Consider the following 24,876-nt stretch of genomic DNA (forward strand, 5'->3'; position numbering starts at 1 on the left):
GCCTTGGGCTCCATTTTTTTTTCGGTCGAGAGCAACCATGACTGAAAAATGTCTGGTTGGCTTCAAGGTCTATAACAGCATTCAATGATGACTCTACGGCCGCAGCCAAACCGGTTGAAGTAACCAGTTCTGCGAGCATACCCGAGTTGACGGGTGAACCAGACATGTCAAGTCTGGTTGATTATAGGTTCCTAAGGCAGGTCCCACCCAGCCGGCTTCGATCAGTGAGTGCCGCAAGTTCAAGAGGTCAACTGGTGTGCTCCACCCGCCTGAATCAGGACGTGTCTACACACAGGCTGGAAGCCTTACTGCGTGGCTGCGCCCAGCCAACACGAGACAATTCATTTCTGTCTTTGTACAACTACCAGGATTGTACTATTTTCTTTTTCAATCGTTTGGCCTGTTCCTCTTCCCATCAATTGCACAATTGATTGAACAATCGACGTGCCGACGCTCCTCTTTGTCGTGGTGCATCGAGAAGACGGTTGTCAAGTACGCTCTCCGACAGCTGAACAATTGGGCAATACCTGGCTCACGCTAATCTTGGAGATAGCTTGCACAAGTCCATCGATTTGGCGCGTCAAACGACAACGCGTCATCACCAAAGCCAAATGGCAGATTGACATTAGCCCGAGCTACACCACACGCAGCGCGGCCGCTGCACAGGGGACGACTTCAACATGGCTAGCTTGGTGGGACAGCCGTCCATCAAGGGCCGCTCAGAGGCAATGCGTATGATCTTGCTGAATTTTTGCACCATTGGAATAACGTGAGTATTCATTGCCATCTCTTCAGACGGCCCCGGTTGGTACGGAAGGCGTCAGGGAGTTGACACGCAAGGTAGATTCACATGGGGCATCGAAATGACATGTAAGTGCACCTAGCCCGCCTCTGCTACACGTCAATCCCGAGCGCCTGCTTTCTGACCGCCCGCCCGCTCTGGTAGATTGTACGCCCTATCTTCTCAATCTCGGGCTCACCAAATCCAACACTTCGCTGATATGGATTGCTGGGCCTCTCTCCGGGCTCCTCGTTCAGCCCGTCATCGGCGTAATTGCGGACGAGAACACTTCGAAATGGGGGCGTAGACGGCCCTTCATGGTCATCGGAGCACTGATTGTGTCTGTGTGCCTGATTGTATTGGGGTTTACAAAGGAGATTGTGGAGTTTGTGCTGCCGGGCCAGGAGTTGGCCAAGGGACCGACGATTGCCTTGGCCGTCTTATCCATCTACGCACTAGATTTTGCTATTAATGCTGGTGAGCGTCCCTTTTACTCGCTCAAGCCTTGAGTTGGGATATCGCGCTCAAGTGCTAACACTTGGTAGTCATGTCCTGTTCGAGAAGCCTGATTGTCGATACTTTGCTGTTGGAGAAGCAGCAAGCCGGCGCAGCTTGGGGTACGTACTCTCACCGCGGCCGACACGTCCAAGGGCAGTTACTCATGCCATTACAGCGAGCAGAATGAATGCAGTTGGCCATGTGGTGGGATATGGTGCCGGAGCCATCGACCTCGTTCAAATACTAGGCACCACCCTCGGCCAGACCCAGTTCCAACAACTCACGCTCATTGCTGCTGCAGCTATTCTGGCCACAACAGCAACAACATGCTGGGCCGTCCGGGAAAGCGTCCTCGTGTCTAGCAAAGGATCCAAGCCGCAAAGCAGCTTTGGTGTACTCGGCCAAATCTACTCTACCGTACGTCACCTCCCACCTCGCATCGAAGCCATCTGCTGGGCGCAATTCTGGTCCTGGATCGGCTGGTTTCCCTTCTTATTCTACAGCACGACGTGGGTGGGCGAGACCTATTTCCGATACGACATCCCCGCGGATGCGAGACTGTCAGAGGATGTCCTCGGTGAAATGGGCCGTATAGGGAGCAAATCCCTCGTCATGTACTCCTTCATCACCTGCACGGGGGCGTTTGTCCTGCCGCTGTTTGTCAAGTCCCCCGATGAAGAGCCGTACACGGCTCGGCCGCCCCAGGCTGTGGCCGGTTTTCTGAAGCGCTTCAAGGACTTGAAACCCGATTTGCTGTCCACCTGGATCTTTGGCCATGTCATGTTTGCGGCCTCCATGTCTCTTGCGCCATTTGCCACGAGTTTTCGCTTCGCCACGACACTCGTATGTCTCTGCGGACTGTAAGTCACACACACCCCTCCTCTCCATGACCCATGCTTCCAATCTAATGAACGGCCTGAATAGACCGTGGACCATCGCCATGTGGGCGCCCACGGCCCTCCTTGGCATCGAAGTCAACAAACTGAGTGGCCGTCCCGGCTACAGACGTTTGTCCAACGACGCTGACACTGAACTCCGTACGCTGAACAACCGCCATGCACCCACCTTGTTGGGCGATGGGCCTGAAGCCCCGGCATCATCATCTGGCGAGCTGTCGGGGATATACTTTGGCATTCTCAACATTTACACCACCATTCCCCAGTTCTTGGGAACATTGCTGGCTGCGCTTGTATTTGCCATCCTGGAGCCAGGCAAGAGTAGGAAATTGGGCAATCCTGATCAAGCGCCGAGGAAGGATGGCCCAAATGCTATAGCTGTGTGTTTGTTTATAGGAGCCCTTTGCGCCGTGGTGGCGTCTTTTGCGACGAGGAGGCTGAAGACACTGTAGTCTAGAAACCGTAATCACCTTGGATAGCAAGTAGACGGGACGAATGGAGTTGGGTCAGACTGTTTCCCAACACTGCATCACCAATGTGCTATATTTTTCCTGTTTAATTTGATACTTCGCATCCTCGCCTCATTATTTGCTCATGTGCGCGCCCGAACAGGTCACTTCTCGCTCTCCGAGACCTTCTCCCACTCATCCTCAGTACTGACACTAGACTGCGTCTCCCCCCCAGACGAAACCTCCGAGTTCTTCGCTTGGCCGACAGCACCACTACTCTCCCCCCTCTTCTTCAATCTCTGTCGGCCCTCTCTCGCTGTAGTCTCAACCTCGGTATCGCTGTCATCCCCTGAGTTGTCGTCCGTCATATCCTTCTCCTTGGCCTTTGCTTGCTCCGCCTCCTCTTGCTGCCTCTTCTGCGCAATGGCTACCTCGTCCGCGAACAAATTAATCGAGTACCATAGTCCTGCGCACAGGACCGACAAGATGACAAAGTGTACGCTTGCGGTGGCGACGAGGAGCCCGAACAGGACGATTTGGAGGGCAGCAAACGTGGCGTTTGTGGCTTTGAGGATGGTGGGTGTTGGGCCGGGCACGAAGATGGACTCCCAGAGGTCGGTGATGAAGGAGGCCATTTTGCACGGGTACGCTGCCGTGATCTTTGCGAGCTTCGTCCTTTGTGTTTGGGGCGCGTCGTGGAGGGGAGCGTGGGACGTGTGCTTGGCCGATGGATGCTTCCTTACTCTTCTCTGCCCAGGGGGGTTTGTTTTGCGCCCGAGAGGAAGGGGGGGTCGTCGAGCAGGGATGGGGGGTAAAACGGTGACGTTTTGCGCCCGTGACTATTTGCTGTGGGTGCGTAACAAGTTGCGTGTGCGATCAGCCTCGGCGAGCAAGGGACAGCGTTGATTTGGCAGATGGTCGCTATTTGGAACTGTTGGGTTATTGCGGCCAAGTGTTCATGGTGGCGGTTTGCGCGGATGTGGCTGCCTGAAGCCCGCGCGGAGAAGGATACAAGTTCGTTCCGTTGAGGCAATTCTGATGGTGCCCGAGACCTGAAGCTGCCGAGACGCAACCGCCAGCTCCCCGAAACCGAGCCTTGGTGAAGCTCGAAAAGAAACTCGATACCAAACACGAGGTTTCAATCAGTCACCAACAAACAGCACTGGACGGACCGTGTGTTTTTTTCTTGGCCCGGCTCCAGGGTAGTTAGTGACCGATCAGATGCGAAAGTTGGTGCCGCATCCGCATCTGCGCAACCGACTTGACTCCCCCCATGTCCGGTCCGCAACACAAAGGCCAGGGCACATGGAGTCGAAACCCCGGGGTTTCATAGCAGTCCATCTTTCGACTACAGCTGCTGGCATGGCGTTTCCCTGAGGGCCTTGCCTGCAACGAGAGATTTGAACTTCCAGTGCCACAGTCCAGGAACCCCCGTCATAATAATTTGACTCAAGTCGGCCGACTATCTGTAACCCCGCAACGATACACAGAATCGCAGCCTGTCTACGTTGCCTGGGCTGAGCTGGTACGCGAGCACTGTAATGACTCAGTCTTACAAATGGATCTCAGAGAAAACTCATTAGGAAGTAGCCGACTATCTATCCCACTTGCTAGTCCGGGTCCAGCCGTCTTCTTCAGTATACTTGAATGAGATTCTGACCCGAACCGCCACGGTCCGTTGAATACCGATTCTGGTAGTGCTGACGTCCGAGATGCTCCTGTTTCCAGCCGTTCCAGCAAGGTACAGAATGGGACAATCAAGCCCTAGTGTCAATTCCAAACATCGTAGACATGATAGACCGTCAGCTCGGGGTGGCGTTGGTTTTTTCGATGTGACTTGCTTGGCAGTCATGCTGGCCACGAGAAGTCTGTCCGAAGCTATGAATCCCATTACTCTTTCGCTCTTCGGATTCCTCGGCCGCGTCTTGTTCAGGGTCACCCCGCAGACACATGGCAAATGGTGCCGGATATTTGTGCCGGACACTTTCCATGAATGGTGTATGTATATGGATCAAGTGTACCTGCTTCGTGCCACCCCGTCCCTTCTCCGGGGTTTCCCTGAATCCTGTCGTGCGAACGAATCTAGGTGCGTAGACGGAACCGTCATCTTTCCAGTAGCCTTTCTTGTATGTATTTCTTTTAATACAAGATAGGGCTCTGGTTGATCCCCCGATTTGTCTTTGTGGCTTCCGGAGTCTTGTTGGAGACCCAGTGGAAGAGCCCTCGATTTCTTTGAGTGCCTTGTACCACAGAGAGCATACTAAGCATGTCTAATACTTGACCCCGTGGTCATGGTGTAACCTGAGGATAGTGGCCGACTAATATGTGACTTGTCAACTCCACTTGCCGAGTGAATTGAGTAATGGTGTGTGTTGGCACTTACGAGAGGCGTGTTGAGCACTTAGCCCTAGAGTAAGCGCGTGGACCTTGCGTTTTAATCCGACAAACGTGAGCTAGCAATGCCGATACAATCCTGAAGCCAATACCTTCGGGGTAGTGGTTTAGGCCGCTCTCTGTCCCCCGAGACAGCGGCATCAGGCGTGTCTCGCTCCGCGAACTCACCGACATCCGAGCTGCTTCTTGTGGGGAGTCGGACCGACCGAGGCATTATAACTCTAGAGAAGCCATCAAACGCCTAGCCTACCTTTGCTATGCCTCCTGCCGCTTTTGGTTTGCAAATAGACTGACCAACGGTTGACATGTGGCTGGCGTTGCAAGGACTGATGTTTTTTTCATGTTACATCCGCCGCAGAACACCGCCAACTTTGTGCGTTGTCGTGCCTGACTAAAGTGCCAAGACTGAAGATGGAAAGTAGACAGGTTGCTCTGCATCTACCAACCAAACTTTGAGGGATCAAGTGGCGAGCCCTTACTGCTCGTGCGGACTGGCTATTTTCAACCCCAAAAATAGGGGTTCGAGGTTCTCAGGCGGTTAGATGCCTCGATTTATAGCCTGTAAGAGTAAGGCTGTGCCCAATATAAACCTGATAAATAGAATGGGACGACTAATTCTAACATCTTTAGCCATTTAAAGGCAACGTTGCCAAGTAAGTGGTCTGTTCTCGGAAGCAACGAGGCGGTCGTTCGGTCCGCCTTCTCAAAGTGGTTGAAGAGTCCGTGTAGAGACTGAGACACAGCAGAGCCCAATAAGAGGCCCTTGACCCCCCAATGGACAAATTTCGACATATCTGTACTTGTACCATGGTGTCTCGTTCCATCACAGATCAGGTTTCACTGATGGTTCTCAATGTAGGGATTCCATGTCTCGGATGACCGTACTTGGGGGGAAGGAGGGCTATCCCATGCCTGTGCGCCTGGTGTCAGATAAGCCATCTCGAGCCCTTTTACGAGACAAAGATCATACTGCACCAGGCTTCGCGAGTAGAAACTTCTTTTCACATCCAGTTTCGATGCCATGTTCCTAGTTTTCATTATTGTGTCTCCTTCATCTTGACTGAAGAAAATGCTTCAAACGATGATCCCATCTGTGACCTCTGCATGTAGAAGTACCGGGACCAGGAAGATAATCTGAGATAAGGGAGTCAATTTTATGCCGGGTTTCTGGCTAATCAAACAGATTCTGTAGTTATCCTCGTAAGACTTGATTTGTCTGGCTGAGGTATTTGATGAGGATAACATTCTGGACTTCTGTATTTCCCGTTCGGAAGATAGGGGCTGCCCAAGTCTTCCTTCTTGTCTTGGTCACTGTCATGTGACTTCATGGATCTAGTGTTCGGAGTGAGGATATAAAACATCGGATTTCAGAACCAAAATGTGTTAAAAAGACCTGGAGCGTTTATTGTAGTTCCGTCTTTTTTTCTTGATTAGAATTCCCTTGCTTTAACTGAACGTGACGTCCGTGACCTGCAGGGAAACTGCATCAAAATGACTTACTTGCAGGATAGGATAGGGGCCGATCAGCAACGCATGGCTAATTGACCATGTTGTACTTCAGTTTGACCGGAATCAATACAAATATTAGATGTCTGTTTCGTATTTTAGAAAAGGCGCAGTCGGATCTCGCAAAGCGTTGTCCTTGCATGACGCCCATGAATGACCATGCTGGCGAAAATTCATGATGAAGCAAAAATGGCTGCAAACTGAACGTGTGTAGATGCATAAAATACTACGCCACCCCTTGCACGTTAGAGCTGTGGGTGCAAGGGGTACGATCATCCGAAGGCTGGGAGTCCTTGGGCCAAGCAACTATTAAGCCATTACATTTAGCTAGCTATCTAGTTATGCAGAGCCGTGGTCTGACCTATATGGATTCCGTGTAAGGACCTGTCGTCTTCTATGCCGCTCATCCCTCATCTTCATCTTCATACCCTCTGGTGGAGACTCGTAAAACAGGTGACCACGATCAAAGGGCGCATCCAGCATCAAGCCCTGGAGCGTTTTTACGCGAGAGACAGCTACGTAGCTTAAACCAGTCTGAAAGTCCCGACAGGAGAGATCTGTCACGATGACATCTTCAGTGATGCTCTGCGACTTGTGAACCGTAATGGCGTAGCATACGATCAGGGGAAACTGCGTGCGAGTGCAGAGAGTGCTTCCGATGAGGAAGTCCCTGTCTACTGGGAGAATCGGGACAATCTTTCTGCCATCAGCGGTGGTCAGGAACACAGGTCCACTGTACTTGTCAAACTCCATCATGATAACACAGGGAGGGTCTTGGACTGGGTCAGCCCCCGGTGCCCAGCCGATATCGTAAACGGTACCGCGAGCGCCGTTGCAGAGACCAACTGGCTGCCAAAGGTTAGATGTCAGCATCAGACGGGCGCCAATGCATATAGGGATCTGCTTCGCAAGGTTGCCCGCCTTGTCATCAGGCGCCGCAGCCGCGCCAAGGCCGACATTCTTAGCCTTGACCTGAATGACTGGCCGGCCGAGGCGGTCGAGGTGGTAGTGGTTATATTCGTTCACCCTATCTTTCGTGGCGTATACTCGCAAGGCGTTGGCGAACCTGGCGACCTCCAGATCATCTAGCTTCGCCTGTACTCGACCGGAAAGGAGTTTCCAGGACTCGACTGACAGTTGGAGGAGCCGCAATTCCTCGAGAGCTGTGCGAAACGCCTTCTGATCGTCGCCCCGTTGCCGTTGGACAACCTTCAAGAAGACTGATTTATCGAAGCGTCTATATGCGTTCCTGCCTTTGATCTCCACTCCCTGCACCTCTTTATCGTAATAGAGCGGCTTCTGTAGCACGGGTGGAAGCTGGAAGAAGTCGCCAACCAGAAGGATGTTAAGACTACCAAAGAACTCCTCATTCCTACTCGGGAACGCCTCGCGCAGGCGGTCATCGATCCAAGAAAGCTGTCGCAGTCCCAGCATGCTCTTCTCATCGATGATCAGGTAGTTGATGTCCTTCAGCTTCTTCTGGAGCTGGGCCATGTCAGTGGGCGAGAGGGGCTTGAAGTCCTTGTTGATTGGAAGGTGTAACAGGGAGTGCAAAGTAGTGCCCGATATCTGATTTCCCGCGACGCCAGTGGGCGCGGCACGCCAAACAGGTGTCCCTCTCCCGGCAGCAGCGGCTTGGAGGTGCGCGGAGAGCAAATTAATGAGGTATGACTTCCCGGTACCACCTCCACCATCCACATGGAGCAGCAACTGAGAGGGTTCCTGATTCAGGAAGTGGTCCATCACAGTATCGTATACTAAGCGCTGATCCCGGTTTAGGGAATCTCGAGCTTCCAAGGGCTGATGATCCACATCAAGGTCAAGGCGGTTTGCCGCCTTGCGTTGCTTCCAGTAGTCGCCCTTGAGAATACCGTCATCAGTATACCGTCCAACGTGAGGGGTCCAATCATAATTGATGTCGATGTCTCGGCGGCCGAGCATGTCGATATCCTCTTCCTCCAGCGGGCGGTCGGGAAGCATGCGGGCGAGTTCATGCCAGTCTTCATCCACAATGGGCTCTTCATGGACCTCAAGCTCAAATTCGTCGTCCTCAGCCCTCAATTCATTTGTATCTGGCTCCCCATAATGATCGTCCGCATGGGTGTCACGGTGCTGCTCTCTGCAAAACCTGTACGCAGCCGCGAAGGAATCGAACCGCTGCCCGCCCACGGTGAGCAACTCCTCTGGAGAGCGATGCGGATGAGCCATCATCAATTTAACACGGCAGAAGTCACCAAACTGGGGAGATGCCTCCACGGACCTGTATCGAGGAAAGTAAGACAGGACTCTCTTCTTCGCGTTGGCAGCGAGTCTCCTCCACGTCTTGAGATTATACGATTGCAGGTACTCGAGGTAAGTTGCATCCTCGTGCTGGTCATTTCTCTCGAGATACCTCCTGTAGCTGCCGACGGTCTCGTTGACATCTTCATCCACGCGATACGAACGTGCATGTTGCTCCAAAGGACGGCAGTCGACAGAGACCACCATCCGCGTGCCTTCCTGCAGAGGAATGTTAAGGAGAAGATGGGAAATCTCCTGCGCCGAGTAATCTCTCTCGGCAATCAGCTTATTCATCAGGCGAGAGGAGAAGGATAATAGCGGCTGAAGGTGTGCCGTGTGCGGCAAAACCTGGTCTGCAAGCTTACAGTAAGGCTCAGTCTTCTTCTCAGATTTGCTGCAATACTTGGCAGCGTACGTAATAACCGCCTGTAGGCTGGTGCAAGGAGATATGTCGATATTGGCTAGCCAGCCTAGTATAATGGCGGGATTGAAGTGATTCATGAGGTTGTCATTCCGCGCCGCCTCGAAGACATAGTACGACTTGCCTTCCTTCCTGATCACTGCGGCCAGCTCCCGCAAGGCACGAGGAAAGTCAAAACGACACTCCCGCTCTGGATTGGCCGCATTGGCCGCCTCGATATCTGCAGCAGCGCCTTCCATATCCCTCGCCAGATCAACGGTTCTCTTCCTTACGCGTAAGCAGTATGTGGTATTGCATCTGTGGCGCTGGCAGCGGTTGACGATTTGTGAGAGACGCAGGAATGTCAGTTCTGTACTCAGTGGATCTACGCTCAGGGGGTTACCCTCACCCTGGGGCATAGTCCTAGTCGGCTCAGGATTAATGGCAGTGATGTGGAATCCCCACGTGCGTGCAAAAACATCACGAGCGGCTTCATCCACCATGTCGACTCTTGGGCAATTCTCCATCCAGTACAGGCCATGGTTGTGCGGACTGCCACGCCCTTGCCATTCATACCGATCCCAGTAATCCGTAATGTTGAACTTCTTGCTTAACACGATATCTCGAAAGAAACAGTATCGGCGGTAGAAATGGAAAGCAGCAATGTGAGGATTCTGACGCAAAAGTTGGCGCGAGAGACCCATCCTCTCGGACTCGGACGCAGCCAGCCATTCATCATATCGGGGCATGTGCTGGTAGAGACTCCGCCAGTGTAAATCTGCCGGGCTGAATGTGATGAATGCACCAGGACATCCAAGGTTGTAGGCATAGGCCTCGAGGTCCTGCCTCTTCCTGTTCCAGAAGGGGCGCGTGCCGCGAATAGGTACCGCATGTCTTGTGATTGAGTTGATTAGCACCTGCGCCTCAGGGTCCTCGCTGTGCTCCAGTGCCTGAACAAGCTGCTCCCGTGTGAGCGGTTCATGACTACCATCGTGTTGCTTCACGAAGAATTTGGACCGTGCACGGGCCTGTGACCGCATCAGAGTATTGAAGGCGACGAAGCGGAAGGTCGGGTGGCGTGCAAAACGCCCGTCATGCCAGCGCATCGCGTGCTCGATGTAGTCCTTGTAGTCGATTGACCGTAGCCGAGGCTCAACAAAGTCGGCTCTCCCGTCAGGAAAGAGGCAGGGAAAAGCTAAGGAGAGTAGGGCATGAGAGCGATTGAACTCATTAATGGGTGTGCGCCGTATATTCGGAAGCTGCAGCTCGTGCTGCACCTGCTCCTGGAAGCTTGTGGAAAGCCTTGGTTCAGCTTCTGGTTCTCCGGCAAGAATAGACCGCAGAGCATCGAGCTCCGTGTCCTTGGCCAAAAGGTCCGGCACCGCAGCCTCGTCCTCCAGGTCCGGTTCTGCCTCCTCATCTTCCTCGGGTCCAACTTCGGCAGCCTCCACCTGGCTCTGGGGGATGTCGTCCAGGACATTGCCATCTTGAGGCAATTGACTCAGCCGCTCTTCGTCGATGACGATGCATCGATAGCCAGGATGATGGCGCCGGAGGTAGTTAAGCCATATGGCAACTGGCTGGCGGCGTACACGGAACTGGCGGGTGAATTGCCGGCTAAGGTTTGCATGGGACGACGTATTGGAAGGACGGAGTAATACAGTGTTCAACTCCCGCGGCAAAAGCGGGAGTTGGTTGTACACCAAGCCAACCTCGCGGAGAAAGTGAACAACATGTCCCCGATATTTGTACTGCTGGCCCCGCACAAGCATAATATTCACGTGGACGTGAACACGGCCTATTAAAGACTCTTCAGTAGGTGTAAGCTGAGGCAATTGAGTCGGTACGGAGCCAAAATCCAACTGGTTGTCCACAGAGAAGAAGTACGGCTCTTCAGGGCCGCGTTTATCATCCTTTCGACAGCAACGCGCACAAATGCCATCAGAATCGATCTTCATCTGGAACCAACGCTCTTGACATCGACCACAAAATTGCATTTGGTCATTGTCCAGCTTTGTCCAGAACTCACGGAGGATTGCTTTATCACGACAGGTCAAGGCGCAAGCGTCCAGGTCCCCATTCCACACCGGATCTTGTGCGTGAAATACGGCCGATTCTTCAGGTGGAATCATCACTGGACTCCGGTACCGTCGTGGCGGCCCCGACGATCGAGTTTGCCTTTGAGATTTTTTTGGCCGCCCTCCTGTACCAGGGGCAGGACCACGGCGAGCACGGCGACGAGGCCCTGACTTTCTGGAAGGCTGCCGCGAGCAATAGCGAAGAGGGCTTTCGTCCAAGGCATTGCTATTATCGTTCCCGTCTTCGTCCCCTAGATCGGAATCAGACTCTACCCCTAGGTGTTCGAGGTACTTCCGTGGTCGAGCAGGTGAAAGCAGCAAGTTGAAATAGTCCTCGACGTCAACATCAGATTCAGAGAACTGTCCCCTGTCATCCGCTTCCTTGGTCATTCCATCCCCATCTGGGAGCTCATTTGCCTGTAGTCGATCTTGACTCCCAGCTACGTTCCGTGGTTAGCTTGAACAAACTGCCGGGACCACAGCACAAGGATACCTTCTCCAGGACCATCAGAACCTTCAAAGACGCCGAGTTGAGAGATTGTGGGAGTTAGTGACACAGCCTCCCCTGCACGGCGTCGTGAACGATGGTCGCGCCGAATAGTGGCCTGCTTGGCCCTGGCGCCGGCCTTGGAGGCATCATCTTGCGAGTCCTTCCCGCCCTTGTGGAACCTAACAGCCAGGTAAGAGTAGTCCACACCAGTCGTGCTGCTTCGGACAGTAGATGGATCAGAATGTGAGGCGACAGGATCGGTCGAGGGCGGCACAGGCGGTGAGGGAGCTAGAGCCCGGAAGAGCCGCGAGCTCGCTTGGGTTGGTGGGATCGGCGTCCCCAGCACTATCTGCGGCTGGCTGCCTGGCTCTCCGAACAAACTCCTAGCTGTATGTTGTTGCCGTAGCTTCTCTGGCGATGTAGGTTGGGTTCCAGATCTCTGGTTAGGAGGCGATAGGCCAGCGTCTCTGTCGGTTCTTTTCGGGGCAGATCTCTCAGCTGAGGTAGGACGGACAGCCAGCTTTCTCAATGCAAGGACGGCACCTTTGGACCTGGCACGCTTGATCAGGTTAGGGAGGCATATATAGTATATCAATGGTGTCAGTTACCTCGGAATTGCGGTGGTCCCGGCATTCCAGACAGGTTGTAGTTGGATTGGCAGATTTCCTCCTGCTAACGAAATTACTTGGTGATTTTGTTCGGTCGCAAGACGGGCAATGGACTGCCAATTCAGATCTAGGACTAATATTACCCCTAGAATCATAATCCATACCCAACCATGCGGTACATCTGTTTCAATAATGGAAGAAAGGCTGCTGGCCAAGCAAACGAACAGATCGCTGGGCAAATTTAGCGATTGTAAACGATTGTAAACGATTGTAAACGATTGTAAACAGAGAAGTAAACAAAGAAGCACCGACAGACGGTGGCTGTCCTTTACCCACTTTTCTAGAGCCACCAACCAATCCAGCCTTCTTTCGCGATTTCCCATACAAAATTTGGACCAATAGAAACTTATTTGTCAAGCCTGCACCAAACCCTCATTATTCGGAAAACTTATGGATTAATGTAGAGTCAGCCTTCGGCTGAACTAATAGTTCGTCTTATCTGGTCATTTCAAAGATAGACAGACCCCGATTTCACCAACTCTCAATTCTAGCGCTCGACAGTGGGCCTTTTGGGCAAAGCCAGGCAAAGCGTGAGGGAAACGCTCGCTAGAGTTGTCATGGATGATTGATCAGCCCACCGGTACTTCGCACAATAGTCAAATCGTTGAGCTGTGGTGGGCGGAACAGTTTCTCCAGAGCCAATGGGGGAGGGACTGATACCCACGTCCCTCCTCCGTACTCGGCATACTTTTATCCTTGGACATGACAGGACCGGAATAACGAGGGCTGCTTGGACTTCGATTGCACCTGTTTGTTGTACAGTAGAAGGCTCAATGGGTGTCGCGGTATTGGTACACAAACGCCGTACTCAACTAAGCAGCTGTTGAAGGTCAGCAACGGGGCGTTGAAGCGCACTTTGATGATGACAACACAATCTATGTGGAGAAATCTGCAGGTGGTTCAACACACTTTTGACAGACATTCCACAAATGAGACAGCTCGATGGAGCTTGCGAACGAAGTTGAACTTTCTACTCAGAACAGCCAGTATCTTGACTTCGCAGAATTCGAAGGTTTACATATCAACTAATTACAGTGGTCTCAACATCTTTGGCATAGTCTCAACATACATGCAGGAGAAATTTGTTGGGCAGAAATCCGTGTAAAGAATGATTGACAGGAAGCAGGGGCCGGCACTGCATCAGAATGTTTTTGGAGCCACTCCTAATCTTACTCGCCTCTCTACCCACTCTACTCTCTCAGTCGATGATGGGCTCTATGCCGGAGTACAATCATTGCATAAGGCCCCACTGTGGGCTTTGTACTTTTTAAGTTCCAAACTGGCGAAACGGTTGAGGCACATAAGTCTATGACATTCAACATACGCACCTTTACCGCTCTCAATAACGTCCGCGTAGATCTTATTGATGGATCACAGGTGCAAAAGGCTACGTACTGGTTTTGCGGGTGGGCTTGTAGCCATGAAAGCGGACTCGCGACTGCCCTCCACGGACAGTGCCATTTGGCTAGGGCTACGCTGTCGCCCTACTTATGGTCGGCGACATGTCACGACTTCGAATCAACACCAGAAGCATCCCTGGTCGATGTGAAAGCCGTGTTGGAAAGCCTTGTTGACGCCTCCGATAATACAAAGCTCATAAAAAGCCTACCGTCGAAGTTGAGTCTTGATTTACTGCTGATGCAACGCCTACCGCTGGAGATGCGGCATATGGTGGCTGGCTATCTAGTCCCGACATGGTGCATTGCGTCTACCTGCGCATTACAGTCAACCACACCATGGTCTATCCAGCTCTGTCTGGCCTCCACCGTCTGGGCTTGCTTTATCAAAACGCATACTAGATTCTATATTGTCTCTTTGTCAAACAAGAAAACCGGGGGCCCTTATGAGCATCTACTTTACAAGCCTGCGTCTAGAAAAGATATCGACACCGTGTTCATTGCCCGTGATTCTTGGGGCATAAAACGTGTTGTGTTTGCTAGCTCTGAAATGAAGGCATCTATCACCGAGCACGCAGGCACGTGGTGGCAAGTTTTGCGCATATCCGAAAATACTGACAAACTTCTTACGAAAAGCGACGTAATTAAGCCCCAGGCATCACGGCTAATGCGTATGCTAACCGCTGTTTGGTTTCTAGGGAGTGAAGCTTCGCACACTTACCGATTCTGACGGAAATTCTAAGGCGGATACACTGTGGTCTCAGCCGCCGTACCCTCTGACAATGTTTTGCGCCTACAAACGTGAGAGTGCACACTCACCATCCAAGATGATATCGGTGGTTCTGAACGACAAAGATACTACGGGATACTCGGTATGCCGGGACTTAGGAGTTATATCGTTCCATGTGCACGGGACGCATCGGCCTATTTCTTTATCTGAAATGCCAGAGTTTCGAAGACCTTGTGGACATTGGCTCTATTTGCCTGTCAACGACAACGAATGGATTTCCGAAGTCTGGGTTCGCTCCAAGGCTTTAGAGCAAAGCACATTGATCGTAAGTCAATAGTTCAATCACCCGAGATTAGAAACTGACTCACGTCCAGCTTGTTACTAATTCTAAACGAACTTTGGTCATGGAAGCACACCCAAGGAACAGCCACAGGTTTTCATATGAGCTGGTCGCGAAGTTGTCAAATGAACCAAGCCTGTTTTATCTCGACCTGAGAAACGGTCTGCAAGAGATTAGATGCGGGAACGAGCCTCCAGTACAGGATCCGATCAAGACCAAGCCCGATTTACTGGAGCCGACATCAACATACCCTCAATGCCTGCCTACCGAGTTCTTCTATTTTTCCACTGCCTCGCTCGAAGATGTGTCTGAAATAAAACTGTGTAAGGACGCACAGAGAATTTCCGGTGTGGTTTTAGGGTACTCAGACGGTAGAGAAGTCAGCCTAGGCTGGGTCCACCCGGACCATTTGAGTAGCCCAATGAAAGTTGATGACAGCTTGGGGATGTGGTTGCTCGTATCAGAGACTGGGCTTCCACTCCTTACTGATATTAGATTGGTTACTGATATTAGATTGACCGTTCCAATGGCGGAAGCACAGAAGTATTTTGCTGTACAATGGCGAGGACAATTGGGATGGTGGTTTTCAGTTAGGCAATGCCAATTACACCATGAAGGGGAGAAACACGAGGCCAATTGAATTTGGTTTGACAGAGAAGTCAGACTGAATTCCCTTGGGTGTGTGAGAATGGGGTAAAGGGCTCAGAGTTATCCAAACTGGTCAGGGTCCGGGTCAGAATTAATGTACATGAGGGTCAGAGACAAGGTCAGAGTAGGGGTCAGAGAATGCGTCAATATACGAAAAAGGGGTTACTCGAGAAAATAGAGGGCTTATTGAGCAACAGGACGACCGTGTTGTGCCATTCCATAGGGAGAATAAATGGAGAAGTTGTCAGATAAAAATGCCTCTGTTCATAGAACAAGCAAACTTGGTGTAGTGTGCCAGTTGTCATACCGTCGGCTACGAGAGATGTGAATAGCCGGAAAAAGCAATTATATGGTTCAGACGAAAGGAAGTTTTGTTATTTAAAAAAAAGTTGCAGAAAATGGTCTGCGACAACAAGAGGAACTCTTCGGAGGGAGAACAAGCTTAGTTAACAAGGAGTCTCATATCGTGACAGCTGACCAGACAGGTTATCCCACCTTATCGAATCATGGTTAAATCGTACCGTTCTCAGTGGAATATTCAGCAAAGAGAGTCGAAAGACAGTGGAACAACATCATCATTAACCAAAACACCTTCAAGATCACCGCTCCGGCCATCCGTTCAACGTGGGCGGGTCGGTTAGGCATCTCTGTAGTATGCCCCAGAGAGCCCCAAGTTATCATCCGAGTACTGTATGGTCTGCACGATCACGACTGCCTCTGACCCACATGACCACCGGAAGGAGACGAAACGTCCTCGCCCCTCGTGGTGGCTCCAGACACAACATGTAAACGGTTCGTTGCATCGAGCAAACTACTGTACTCCGTATTATACAGCACAGCTGGTATAGCTTCATGGGGGCCAGATCCACATCGGCATGGCCCAACAGGGGTTGGGATGACAGACATGGTGGTTGTTCCAGGATGAGAAGGGCGGCTGGCCGCCATGGGTAATGGGATCATGATGGCCGAAGGGAGGGGCGTGGATAAGATTGCTCAGCGACAGCCGGCACCGCCCCGTCCAAAATTTGATCAATGCTCCGATTGGGGTCGCTGTCCAGAGCCACGCCGGTGTGAGATGGCTTTGTTGCTGATCCACGCACACGGCGAATGACTTCTGGGTCACGAAGACAATCGTCGGCGTCAGGACGGTTACCATTGGTTGATTTAGACGCCGCTACGTCCAGGGTCCTTAGTGTGTGTCCAAAACAAGCTGTGTTGGTTCGCATAGCCAGCCGGGATAGGCTCGTACAGCAGATAGCAGTAGTAATTGGGACTTCCAATCTTGATGTCCCTGACGGCTTCCACATTTCCTTCCCCGTTATAGGACGGAAACAAGTCCCGAGTCTAGCCGTGAAATGTTAGTGCACGGTCAAGCCCTTAGGAACATTCTTGGGGAAACACTGGCAGCAAGCAATAAACACAAAATAAGGCCGTACAAACTTGAAAGCCATTGAACAGGCGTAGAGTCAAGTTGGCTGTCGTATTAGCAAGGTCAGAGTCAGGATGGGCATTCCGGTTGATGGAAGATGGTTGAAGATCTGTCACCGCCCGCGCTTTCCCAAATTTGACTGGAGTTTGAAAGGCAGGTACGGATTTTGACGCAGATATTGACGAGTCGATGAGTCAGCAAGCCAAAACGACAGAAAATCGACATAATCAAATTTGAAACTGCCCAACCTCTTGTGAGCACTCTTGCTGATCAAGCCCGACACCTTGCGGAATACCAGGCTCAACTAAGATGGGGTGGGTGAGATGACTGGCAAGCTGCGGTAATATGACCCATTATTACTCTGACACTCAGCAGCCTTGGAGGCATTTCTGATGGCTGATTATCGGTGCTCGATCTTGGCCCAAATCTTTCGGCTTCGGTGTCCGCATTTCTCACATGCTTGCGATTCTGGCCCTTTGCACCATCTCACTGGTATCGAGTCGAGCTCGACTAGAAGCTAAGAGAGCGCGTGCAACTTACACCTGCGTGAATGGGAACGAGCCGTTGGGGAGGGAGAGCCGGGCTAGGAAAGGAGGGTGGGTTGACTAAGGCGTTGCCTTAGAGGGAGGTCCACACACCAACGCCTCCCACATCTCTCTCACTGGACTAAAAAAACAAAGCTAGGACTCCGGCAGGCATAGAAAGTGGAGGCTGAACGAGCGACAGCATCCCCGGGTGTCTGTTGCAGTTGCTTGCTCTGTGCAACACTTTTGACAGCCATAGGTGCTTGTCAACCTCTGATCTACGGGATGAACACGTCGGTTTCGGTTTTGATTTTTAATTTTGGCATTCCACTTTCCAGGACCTGCGGCACAGGGTGGAATGGATCCTGTTGTGTGTACGGAGTAAGGGGACCTGTTTGCTCATCGCGAAATTTGCAAAGATTTGGTTCGACACTGCCATGAAGGAAGAGTATCTTGACCAAAATACTTTGGCTGCATACGTATGGACTGGTTCGCAATCAACCAACAGAACCGCATACCCGCTAACGTTGTTGGCGTCATTGGCTTGTGGCTCGACAGCCCCAACCCCTTGGTCTATACTACAGTACATACTGCAGATGGCCCTGTTGACCACTTGCGGTCATATCCGTCTGCCATTGAAAACAGCCTGGGAGGGAGGTCATCGTCCAACACCGCCGAGTCCCACCAAGCACTCAAGTGAAAGGCAACAAGGATCCCAATCCTGCTATCGAAGATAGTGCCATAGGAATTCTCACCTCGACGCCCAGCACGTGGGCATTTGTTCAGGCTTGCGGACGTTGATTGCAATGGCAAAAGCCGGGTTCATCATTTCACTTGCCAGTAGAATATCCTCTTAATTTGACAGCAGAACAGCCCGGCTCTCTTACCTCAGGTAGTCCTGACACAAGTAATATCACAGGTACCGACGCTCTCTTCGAACGTGGATGACCGCTGTCTTGGAAAGCCTTGAGAGAATGGTGATGGTGCTTGAAGGCGACCACAAGGCGAGCTGACTGATTTCAGTGGCCCGGCCGCCAGGCTGGCTGAGGGCTCGATGTCAAATTCTTCGGCTCTCGTCTCACCCACCTGGTCCAACACCCCTGGTATGCCTTCGACTCTGCACACACCCATCCTACTCGGGCAATTCAAGGCACACTCACTCCGTGGTAGAGCACGTAACTACAGCCATGGCTCGTTAGGAGACAGTACATAGGCTTGACTAGCTCTCTGGCCGTTCCCCTAGTCGAACCGGACACCTCCGTCCAAACCCTGCCTGGCTTCAACAAACACCCATGGCTGCATTCGGTATCCTGGCCATTCTCGCTAGATTATCCAGTTGGGATGGGCCGCCATTTCTGGAGACTAAAGGAGCCTATCGATCCCTTCCCTTCCCCGACCGCGCCACACGTCAGAGGTGGCAGGCCCGCAACTAACTGGACTGGGGTCAGCAAGCTGCTCGTCTCTGTATCACTACGGCCATAGAGACGCGCGACTAAGCACAGGCTCCCGAGGCCAAGGCAGGCAAGTAGGCAGCCCAGCCTCTTGGTCTCTCACACCCATGCGCTGCGTATACAATAGTAATACATAAGTCGCAATGAGCCATTGCTTCACCGTGGCCACACCCCAGAATACCCACCGGTGCGCGCATCCAGTTTATCATTGTATTCTGTGCAATGCCAAGCAACGTTCACGCCCCCAAGCAGCAAGATGCCTCCGATTCTGTGGGTAACCTCACCACTCAGATGCCCCAGGGAGGAGCTGGCTGTCTGTACCTTGTTTGGTTCTGAACCATGCTAGCTATGCTTCGACCAGGCTGTTACCGCCATGTTCCCATATCATGAGCGCGAGTACGGGGTTCGTAGCATCTGATGTCTATCCCGGCGGCAGTTCACTTCCTACACCTTGCCAGTCCCCTCCCTCACCATGGCCCCAGCGTCTTCATCAAGACTAAGATATGAACTCCACTCAAGTTCGGTAGGACCTTGTGCTATAATACAGGCCTGCCCTGGTATCTGGTTGTCCAGCCTTCTGCGAATCACGTCCCCCAAGGATATATTCGTTCATTTTGCCACTTCTCTTGTCTTCGACATCAAATTGTTGTTCCCTTACCCGAGCTTGGCAACGGCCATCTTCTGTTTAAAACCTGAACAACAGTTCCTGGGTCTTCAAAGAAACTGTAAGTTGGACTTTTGAGAACATGGCTTCTTCCCCTTCTTGAAGTTCGCGACTGTGGATGGCACTGGAAAGTCGATGGAAAATATGTCACGACATCGGCTTACACTCTGAGAAAAGAAGAACGCAGAAATTCCTGAATTGCTGTTTCTAAAACGTTTCTATTTGCTGTGGCTTTCGGGGTTTCGGCTGCAGTGTCACTTCCTGAGCGCTTACCCTCCCACACCACTTGTTAAGGCTGCGCGCTGTTTCGAGGCTTGCATAAGAAGCTGAGAATCACACCTCTCTTTGTTTTCTTTCCCCTTTCACTTTTACCGTGGACAAGCTCCTTAGGAGAAACATAAAGCCAGAGGCCATACCACCAACAAGTAATTTGGGCTTGAGCTTTTCGAAAAGAATCAGCATGAGGTACTACTCTCCCCTCTGCAGTTTCCAGGCAACACACTTACCGAGGAAAAAAAAATCAGTGCGGTTGTAATCCAATTCGACCCTGCCTTTGCAATGGGACCCAGATCGGTATTTACTTGGCCTGGTAAGGAATTATTTATTCCCTTCATACGGCAGCAGTATCTCAGCTAAATCGAACTCATAGGGCCTCTCGACTCAGCAGCAGCAAGCCACAATATTCTAGGAGCTGACCTTAATTCTCTTGTCAGCGGCTCAGAGGCCAGTATGACTCCTCCCAGCGAGACAAGATCACTAGCTTCTAGCCCGCCACGCCTATCCATGACACCTGAGCAACAGGAGATGAGGAGGCACAGAGAAAGAGTGCGACGAGAGTCCAAGTTGACGTCGAGGATGAGACGCACCGACAGTGCCTCATACACCACCTCTCCGCCGCCGATGGCCATGAGCGATGTCTCTAATGCAATCCCTCTGCCGATTTACTCCACGGCACCTCCCGTCTCCCTCCTCGCAGAACCTTCACAGGCTCTACACAACCAGCCGTATCTGTCTTCGTATAACCAGGCTCTACAAGATGCTTCGCATACTTCTCAGATGTTCAACTCTTCTCCTTATCAACAGTCGATGTGGGTTGTTCCAGAACAATGAGTCACGGAAACATCATGGGCTAATCGAATTTACTCAGACCATCAACATACAGCATGCCAATGGATTACCCGGGTATTTATTCTGCACAGGCAGACTTCAGGTATGCTGTGAACTTGTCTCTCGTTTCCGTGATTTACAGGGAAAGTCTGACATGAGCTCAATAGCACTCGTACCCCTCTATCTATCGCACAGGACACCAGCCTCTTGTACTCTATGCCAACGGTTCAACCAATTTCTCATGCAAATTACAACCAGGAAGGCAGCCATGTCAGAGTTGTTCAGAGCCGACCGAAACCTCGATGCTGGGAGCATGGGTGCAATGGCAGACAGTTCTCCACCTTTAGCAATCTTCTTCGACATCAGCGGGAGAAATCAGGCCAAGCAGCCAAAGCTACATGCCCAAATTGCGGCGCTGAGTTTACTCGAACAACCGCCAGAAATGGACACTTGCTGCACGACAAGTGTAAGCAGAGAAGAGGCAACAACAGCAGCAACTGAAATAGCAACATTGCATGCGGTTCCGATTCACGACTGGTTCTACCGGACAGAAACGCATATTCCATCCAGCTGTGGCCACAACGCGATCCTGGTACGGGATGTCTCGGACTGTGCCTATGGACTTTGAGGCTAGGGAGAGCTCGATTCTAATTCGACATCGAACCTGTACGATTACGCCATTTATTCTTGTGATTTATATTTACTTTTGTTCACCAAGTCTTGTTTTCAACTTAAAGGGGGGCGGGGGTTTGATCTTCGGCGCAGATAGGTGTATTGTAAGAGGCTGTACCCAGGGATCACAGGCCAAGAGTTCCAGCTCACGGTAAGGCTTAATGCTCTGGATGGGAAGCTGGCGGGTGTTTGAATGTTGTGTTTTGACATTGGGATATATCCACCACGTCTATGAGCAGACTTTTTATGAAAATAATTACAGGCGGTTTTCTTTTTCTTTTTTGGCGAACGTTTTGAGGGGTGACCACCGAACGGGATGAGTGGCACAGCATGTAGTGAATTTCAATTGGCCGATTGGAAATATGACATATGCAAAGAAGACTGCTTCGTACTCGTCTGATGCAGATTCCACGTGCACGGCATGGCATGACGGCTTTGGGTCGCGGGCGGAAGTCAGATTTGGAATGTTGTGCCAAGGTTCCGCCAAGGTACCGTCACCACATGCTTCTCTGCGATGGGTGGACGTGAGAGGAGATTGTCGGGACCGTGCAGGTTCTCCTCGTGGAGACGACATACATAATGTAATATGGTGTGGCATCGGCGGAGGGCCATGACGTCTGACACAGAGTTGGGTACATGCAAGCTGCATGGTAGCGTCTATTACTGGTGACCTGGCTACTGTAGTAGCCGTCTTGGCCGTCAGAGTGCAACCTGGCTCTTGGGTGGTGTTGACAGAGGAGGAGAGAGAACAACCCCCCAGGCTTAGCTCATCTCCCGTCCACTGGGGGGATTCGGAAAGACCCCGAAGTAATTTATTTATTCGATTTTATTATTTATTTATTAATTTTTTTTTTCGTCCAGCAAGGGTCATCTGCCTGGCAAGGCCATGCGGGAGGGGGCGAGGAAGAAAGACGAGTATGGAGAGTACAGAGTACCCAGTTTGCCAGTCATGTGTGTTTGGTCAGGTTGTCCAATATGTCTAGCGTGTGGAACCAGACTAAAGTGGTGTGGCGGGAAGCCAAGCGATTCTGCATCGACATGTGTTCTAAAGTTGTGTAACCTTTATTACATGTTTGTGCACATATAATATGCACATGTGCCGTTACGGAGCACGGAGAGCTCCATCATGGCCTTTATTTTAACCCACACGCACACACACACACGCGGGCGCACATCGCTCTCTCTCTGTCTCTCATACACACACGCGCGCGTGCAAACACGATTGCGGTTGCGTCGCGGATGACTTTTACGAATTACACAGTTATTGGAAAGAGGGGCGTTTACGAATATTGGCGGAGCTTTCAATTTGTTGGGGCTTCTCTCGACAGGGACAGTCGCTAGAATCAGACTGGAACGGGTGATGCTCGCCGTTGGCCTTTTCCACAGAAGGTCAACTGGTGCCAAAAAGTACGGAGCCTTGGAGCACAATCCATATCAAATACCATCAGGATACTGGCAAGCAACTGAGATATCTAGTACCAGACTCTCTAACGTCAGCACCAGACAATAATAGCGCAACGCGGGGGTCAACTGGTGCACGCTACTGAAGGGTTGGCATGAGACAGCCAGCGGACAGCCTGACAAGCCTAGCTCAATCTATCCCAAGAGTGCATGTGTTTTATTCCACCAGCTCACCAGACAGGACTGGCAGGACTGGACATCTGGAGGAAGGCATCACTCACATCAGGGGCAGAGGCCAATTGATGTCTGGTGCCTGTCCCGCACCGTCCAACCAGAACCTTGACAGTTGTGCAGGGATGATGATGTTGACCGGAGGGACCCCGGTGTGGGGGCGTCTTGGGGTCGTCTTGCGTCTTGTCAAGTGTGTGTTGACCAAGTTGGCTAGCCCAAGTTGGAAAGGCCAACTGGGGACAAAGTGCCAGGTTGAGTAGGTGCTGCCCAGGATCAATTCTTGGCCTCTCAACCCAGAGGAACTTGGTTCTCCTCGACCATCTCGACAGGTCCATATAGGCAGGGATGCCATCTGAACTTGTTTTTTTCGCGTGAAAGCACTGAATGCTTTTGCCAGTCTGCTGTGACAGAAAACTGTGTGTATTAACTACTCCATACAGAGCACGGAGAATACCCGACAACGGGTCGAACGCCCTTGACGACAGGCGGGGTTCCTGGCCCGGACATTCACATTGGCCAGGTCAAAGGACACTCCCGCCATGCGAGTTGATCAGATCAAAACTGATCGGGGGCTAGGATGATTTTCGTACTGCCGCTCCCCCCTCAATAGAACCAAGCCGTCCAGTTCCAGCAGAGGAGGGTAAGGTTAAGTGAACTAGTTGTCGGGGACCTTGTCACCCATTTTCGACGCTTTCTATATTTCTGGAAGACGCCCACAACGCTAATCTTGGAAATGCTGTGTAAGACTAGGCTTCAACTAGGGGGCTGAAGCATGGGGGGCTCCTTACAGAAGTCTTTTGCTTGGCGCCACTGTCCGCTTCTGGCAGTACAACACAAGACTTAGTTCGAGCTTCGCTCTTTGGCACTTGCGGGCAAAAGAGGTGGCCGACGACTGGTGTATTTTCCCCTTTCGATCTTTTTCTTTCTCCTTTTCCAAGGCTACACAAACAAGCGAACAGACCATCCCGCGGATACTTGACCATTGCGACGGGGTCATTGACGAAATGAAAGTTATATACAGGGATAGCGGTGGAAGGAATGCCGCTCTTTCAAAGTAAATACAATACGCCTTGCCTGCCCACCAACCTATGAGACGCATTTATTGACAAATTTTCTATATAGCCCACTCGTTAAAGCTTAAATCAGTGCACAAATGCAGAGCGGGCCGCCGAAGCGATGTTGCTGGTGCAGATGAGAGCGGACACCAGGCCCGATGGCTCCTCCAATCCTGTGTGACAACGGACACGAGAGTGGTCCGTGACACAGGCTTGACTTGTTGATTGAGAACCATCAGAGCAGACTCATCAACAAATGCCGCACAGTGCCGTAGATGCGGATCCACGCAGAAACTCCCGTAAATCGAAGGAGCCGGAGCCGCCGAGACGACGCTTGCCGCCCCGCGAAACGGGACCGAAACACAAATCCGGTACCCGTGGTGATGGAGCAGATGCATGAGCATGCACCATTTGACCGTATCGTTTTCCTCTCGGCCCACTTGGACTCTTCTTTCTTGAGATGCCCTGCATGTCCTGGACCGACTGCAACGCTGGACTGGCCATGTGGTTCTGTTGCGGATGGCTTGCGATGGCTTACGACCAGGGAACCAGTACTACTTTGGTGAAGATTTTACGTCCCAGCCCACACGAAATCCACAACCGTCCACAACTGGACGCCGCTCCAGCACTTAGATTACGATGAGCTGACAGCCTTGGCGCCGGCGACACGATCCATGACGGGTGGGAATAAGAAATCCCGCGCCTTAGCGTCCCGCGCCTTAGCTAACGATCATGAACTTTCGTGGCGCCCGTTTTCGGAAACTCGTGAGTTTACTCCGTAATGTGC

The 24,876-nt window shown here is 51.7% G+C and overlaps 5 protein-coding genes across 6 annotated transcripts; 3 read left to right on the forward strand and 2 right to left on the reverse strand.

Moving 5' to 3' along the window:
* Positions 1 to 186: 186 nt before the first annotated feature.
* On the forward strand, positions 187 to 2,627 carry J3458_003297 (uncharacterized protein; the record flags this gene model as incomplete). Its single annotated transcript, XM_066117673.1, has 5 exons — positions 187 to 492; positions 554 to 1,258; positions 1,327 to 1,398; positions 1,455 to 2,139; positions 2,204 to 2,627. Exons 2-5 carry the CDS (start codon positions 1,099 to 1,101, stop codon positions 2,625 to 2,627), a joined length of 1,341 nt encoding a protein of 446 aa, XP_065977462.1. The 5' UTR covers positions 187 to 492; positions 554 to 1,098.
* A 91-nt stretch (positions 2,628 to 2,718) lies between these two features.
* Positions 2,719 to 3,310, reverse strand: PKR1_1 (SMK killer toxin resistance protein). The gene has a single exon (XM_007813470.2). It carries the CDS (start codon positions 3,257 to 3,259, stop codon positions 2,789 to 2,791), a length of 471 nt encoding a protein of 156 aa, XP_007811661.1. The 5' UTR covers positions 3,260 to 3,310; the 3' UTR covers positions 2,719 to 2,788.
* Positions 3,311 to 12,796: 9,486 nt separating this feature from the next.
* On the forward strand, positions 12,797 to 15,779 carry J3458_003299 (uncharacterized protein). The gene is made up of 3 exons (XM_066117674.1): positions 12,797 to 14,477; positions 14,536 to 14,892; positions 14,942 to 15,779. Exons 1-3 carry the CDS (start codon positions 13,749 to 13,751, stop codon positions 15,545 to 15,547), a joined length of 1,692 nt encoding a protein of 563 aa, XP_065977463.1. The 5' UTR covers positions 12,797 to 13,748; the 3' UTR covers positions 15,548 to 15,779.
* Positions 15,780 to 15,933: 154 nt separating this feature from the next.
* On the reverse strand, positions 15,934 to 17,071 carry J3458_003301 (uncharacterized protein). 2 transcript variants are annotated; one of them, XM_066117675.1, is made up of 2 exons: positions 16,992 to 17,071; positions 15,934 to 16,899 (listed from the first exon to the last, which is right to left on the reverse strand). In XM_066117675.1, the coding sequence occupies exon 2, from the start codon at positions 16,860 to 16,862 to the stop codon at positions 16,512 to 16,514; it is 351 nt and encodes a 116-aa protein (XP_065977464.1). In that variant the 5' UTR covers positions 16,863 to 16,899; positions 16,992 to 17,071; the 3' UTR covers positions 15,934 to 16,511. The 2 variants fall into 2 exon arrangements, with proteins under 2 accessions (XP_065977464.1, XP_065977465.1); XM_066117676.1 differs by having other exon boundaries at positions 15,987 to 16,899; positions 16,996 to 17,026.
* A 2,172-nt stretch (positions 17,072 to 19,243) lies between these two features.
* J3458_003302 (uncharacterized protein) lies at positions 19,244 to 21,670 on the forward strand. The gene is made up of 7 exons (XM_066117677.1): positions 19,244 to 19,362; positions 19,487 to 19,684; positions 19,801 to 20,088; positions 20,148 to 20,212; positions 20,273 to 20,711; positions 20,771 to 20,833; positions 20,898 to 21,670. The coding sequence occupies exons 3-7, from the start codon at positions 20,084 to 20,086 to the stop codon at positions 21,229 to 21,231; spliced, it is 906 nt and encodes a 301-aa protein (XP_065977466.1). The 5' UTR covers positions 19,244 to 19,362; positions 19,487 to 19,684; positions 19,801 to 20,083; the 3' UTR covers positions 21,232 to 21,670.
* The last annotated feature ends 3,206 nt before the right edge of the window (positions 21,671 to 24,876 follow it).

This window comes from Metarhizium acridum (assembly GCF_019434415.1).
Source record: "Metarhizium acridum strain ARSEF 324 chromosome Unknown scaffold_13, whole genome shotgun sequence".
Taxonomy (NCBI): Eukaryota; Fungi; Ascomycota; class Sordariomycetes; order Hypocreales; family Clavicipitaceae; genus Metarhizium; species Metarhizium acridum.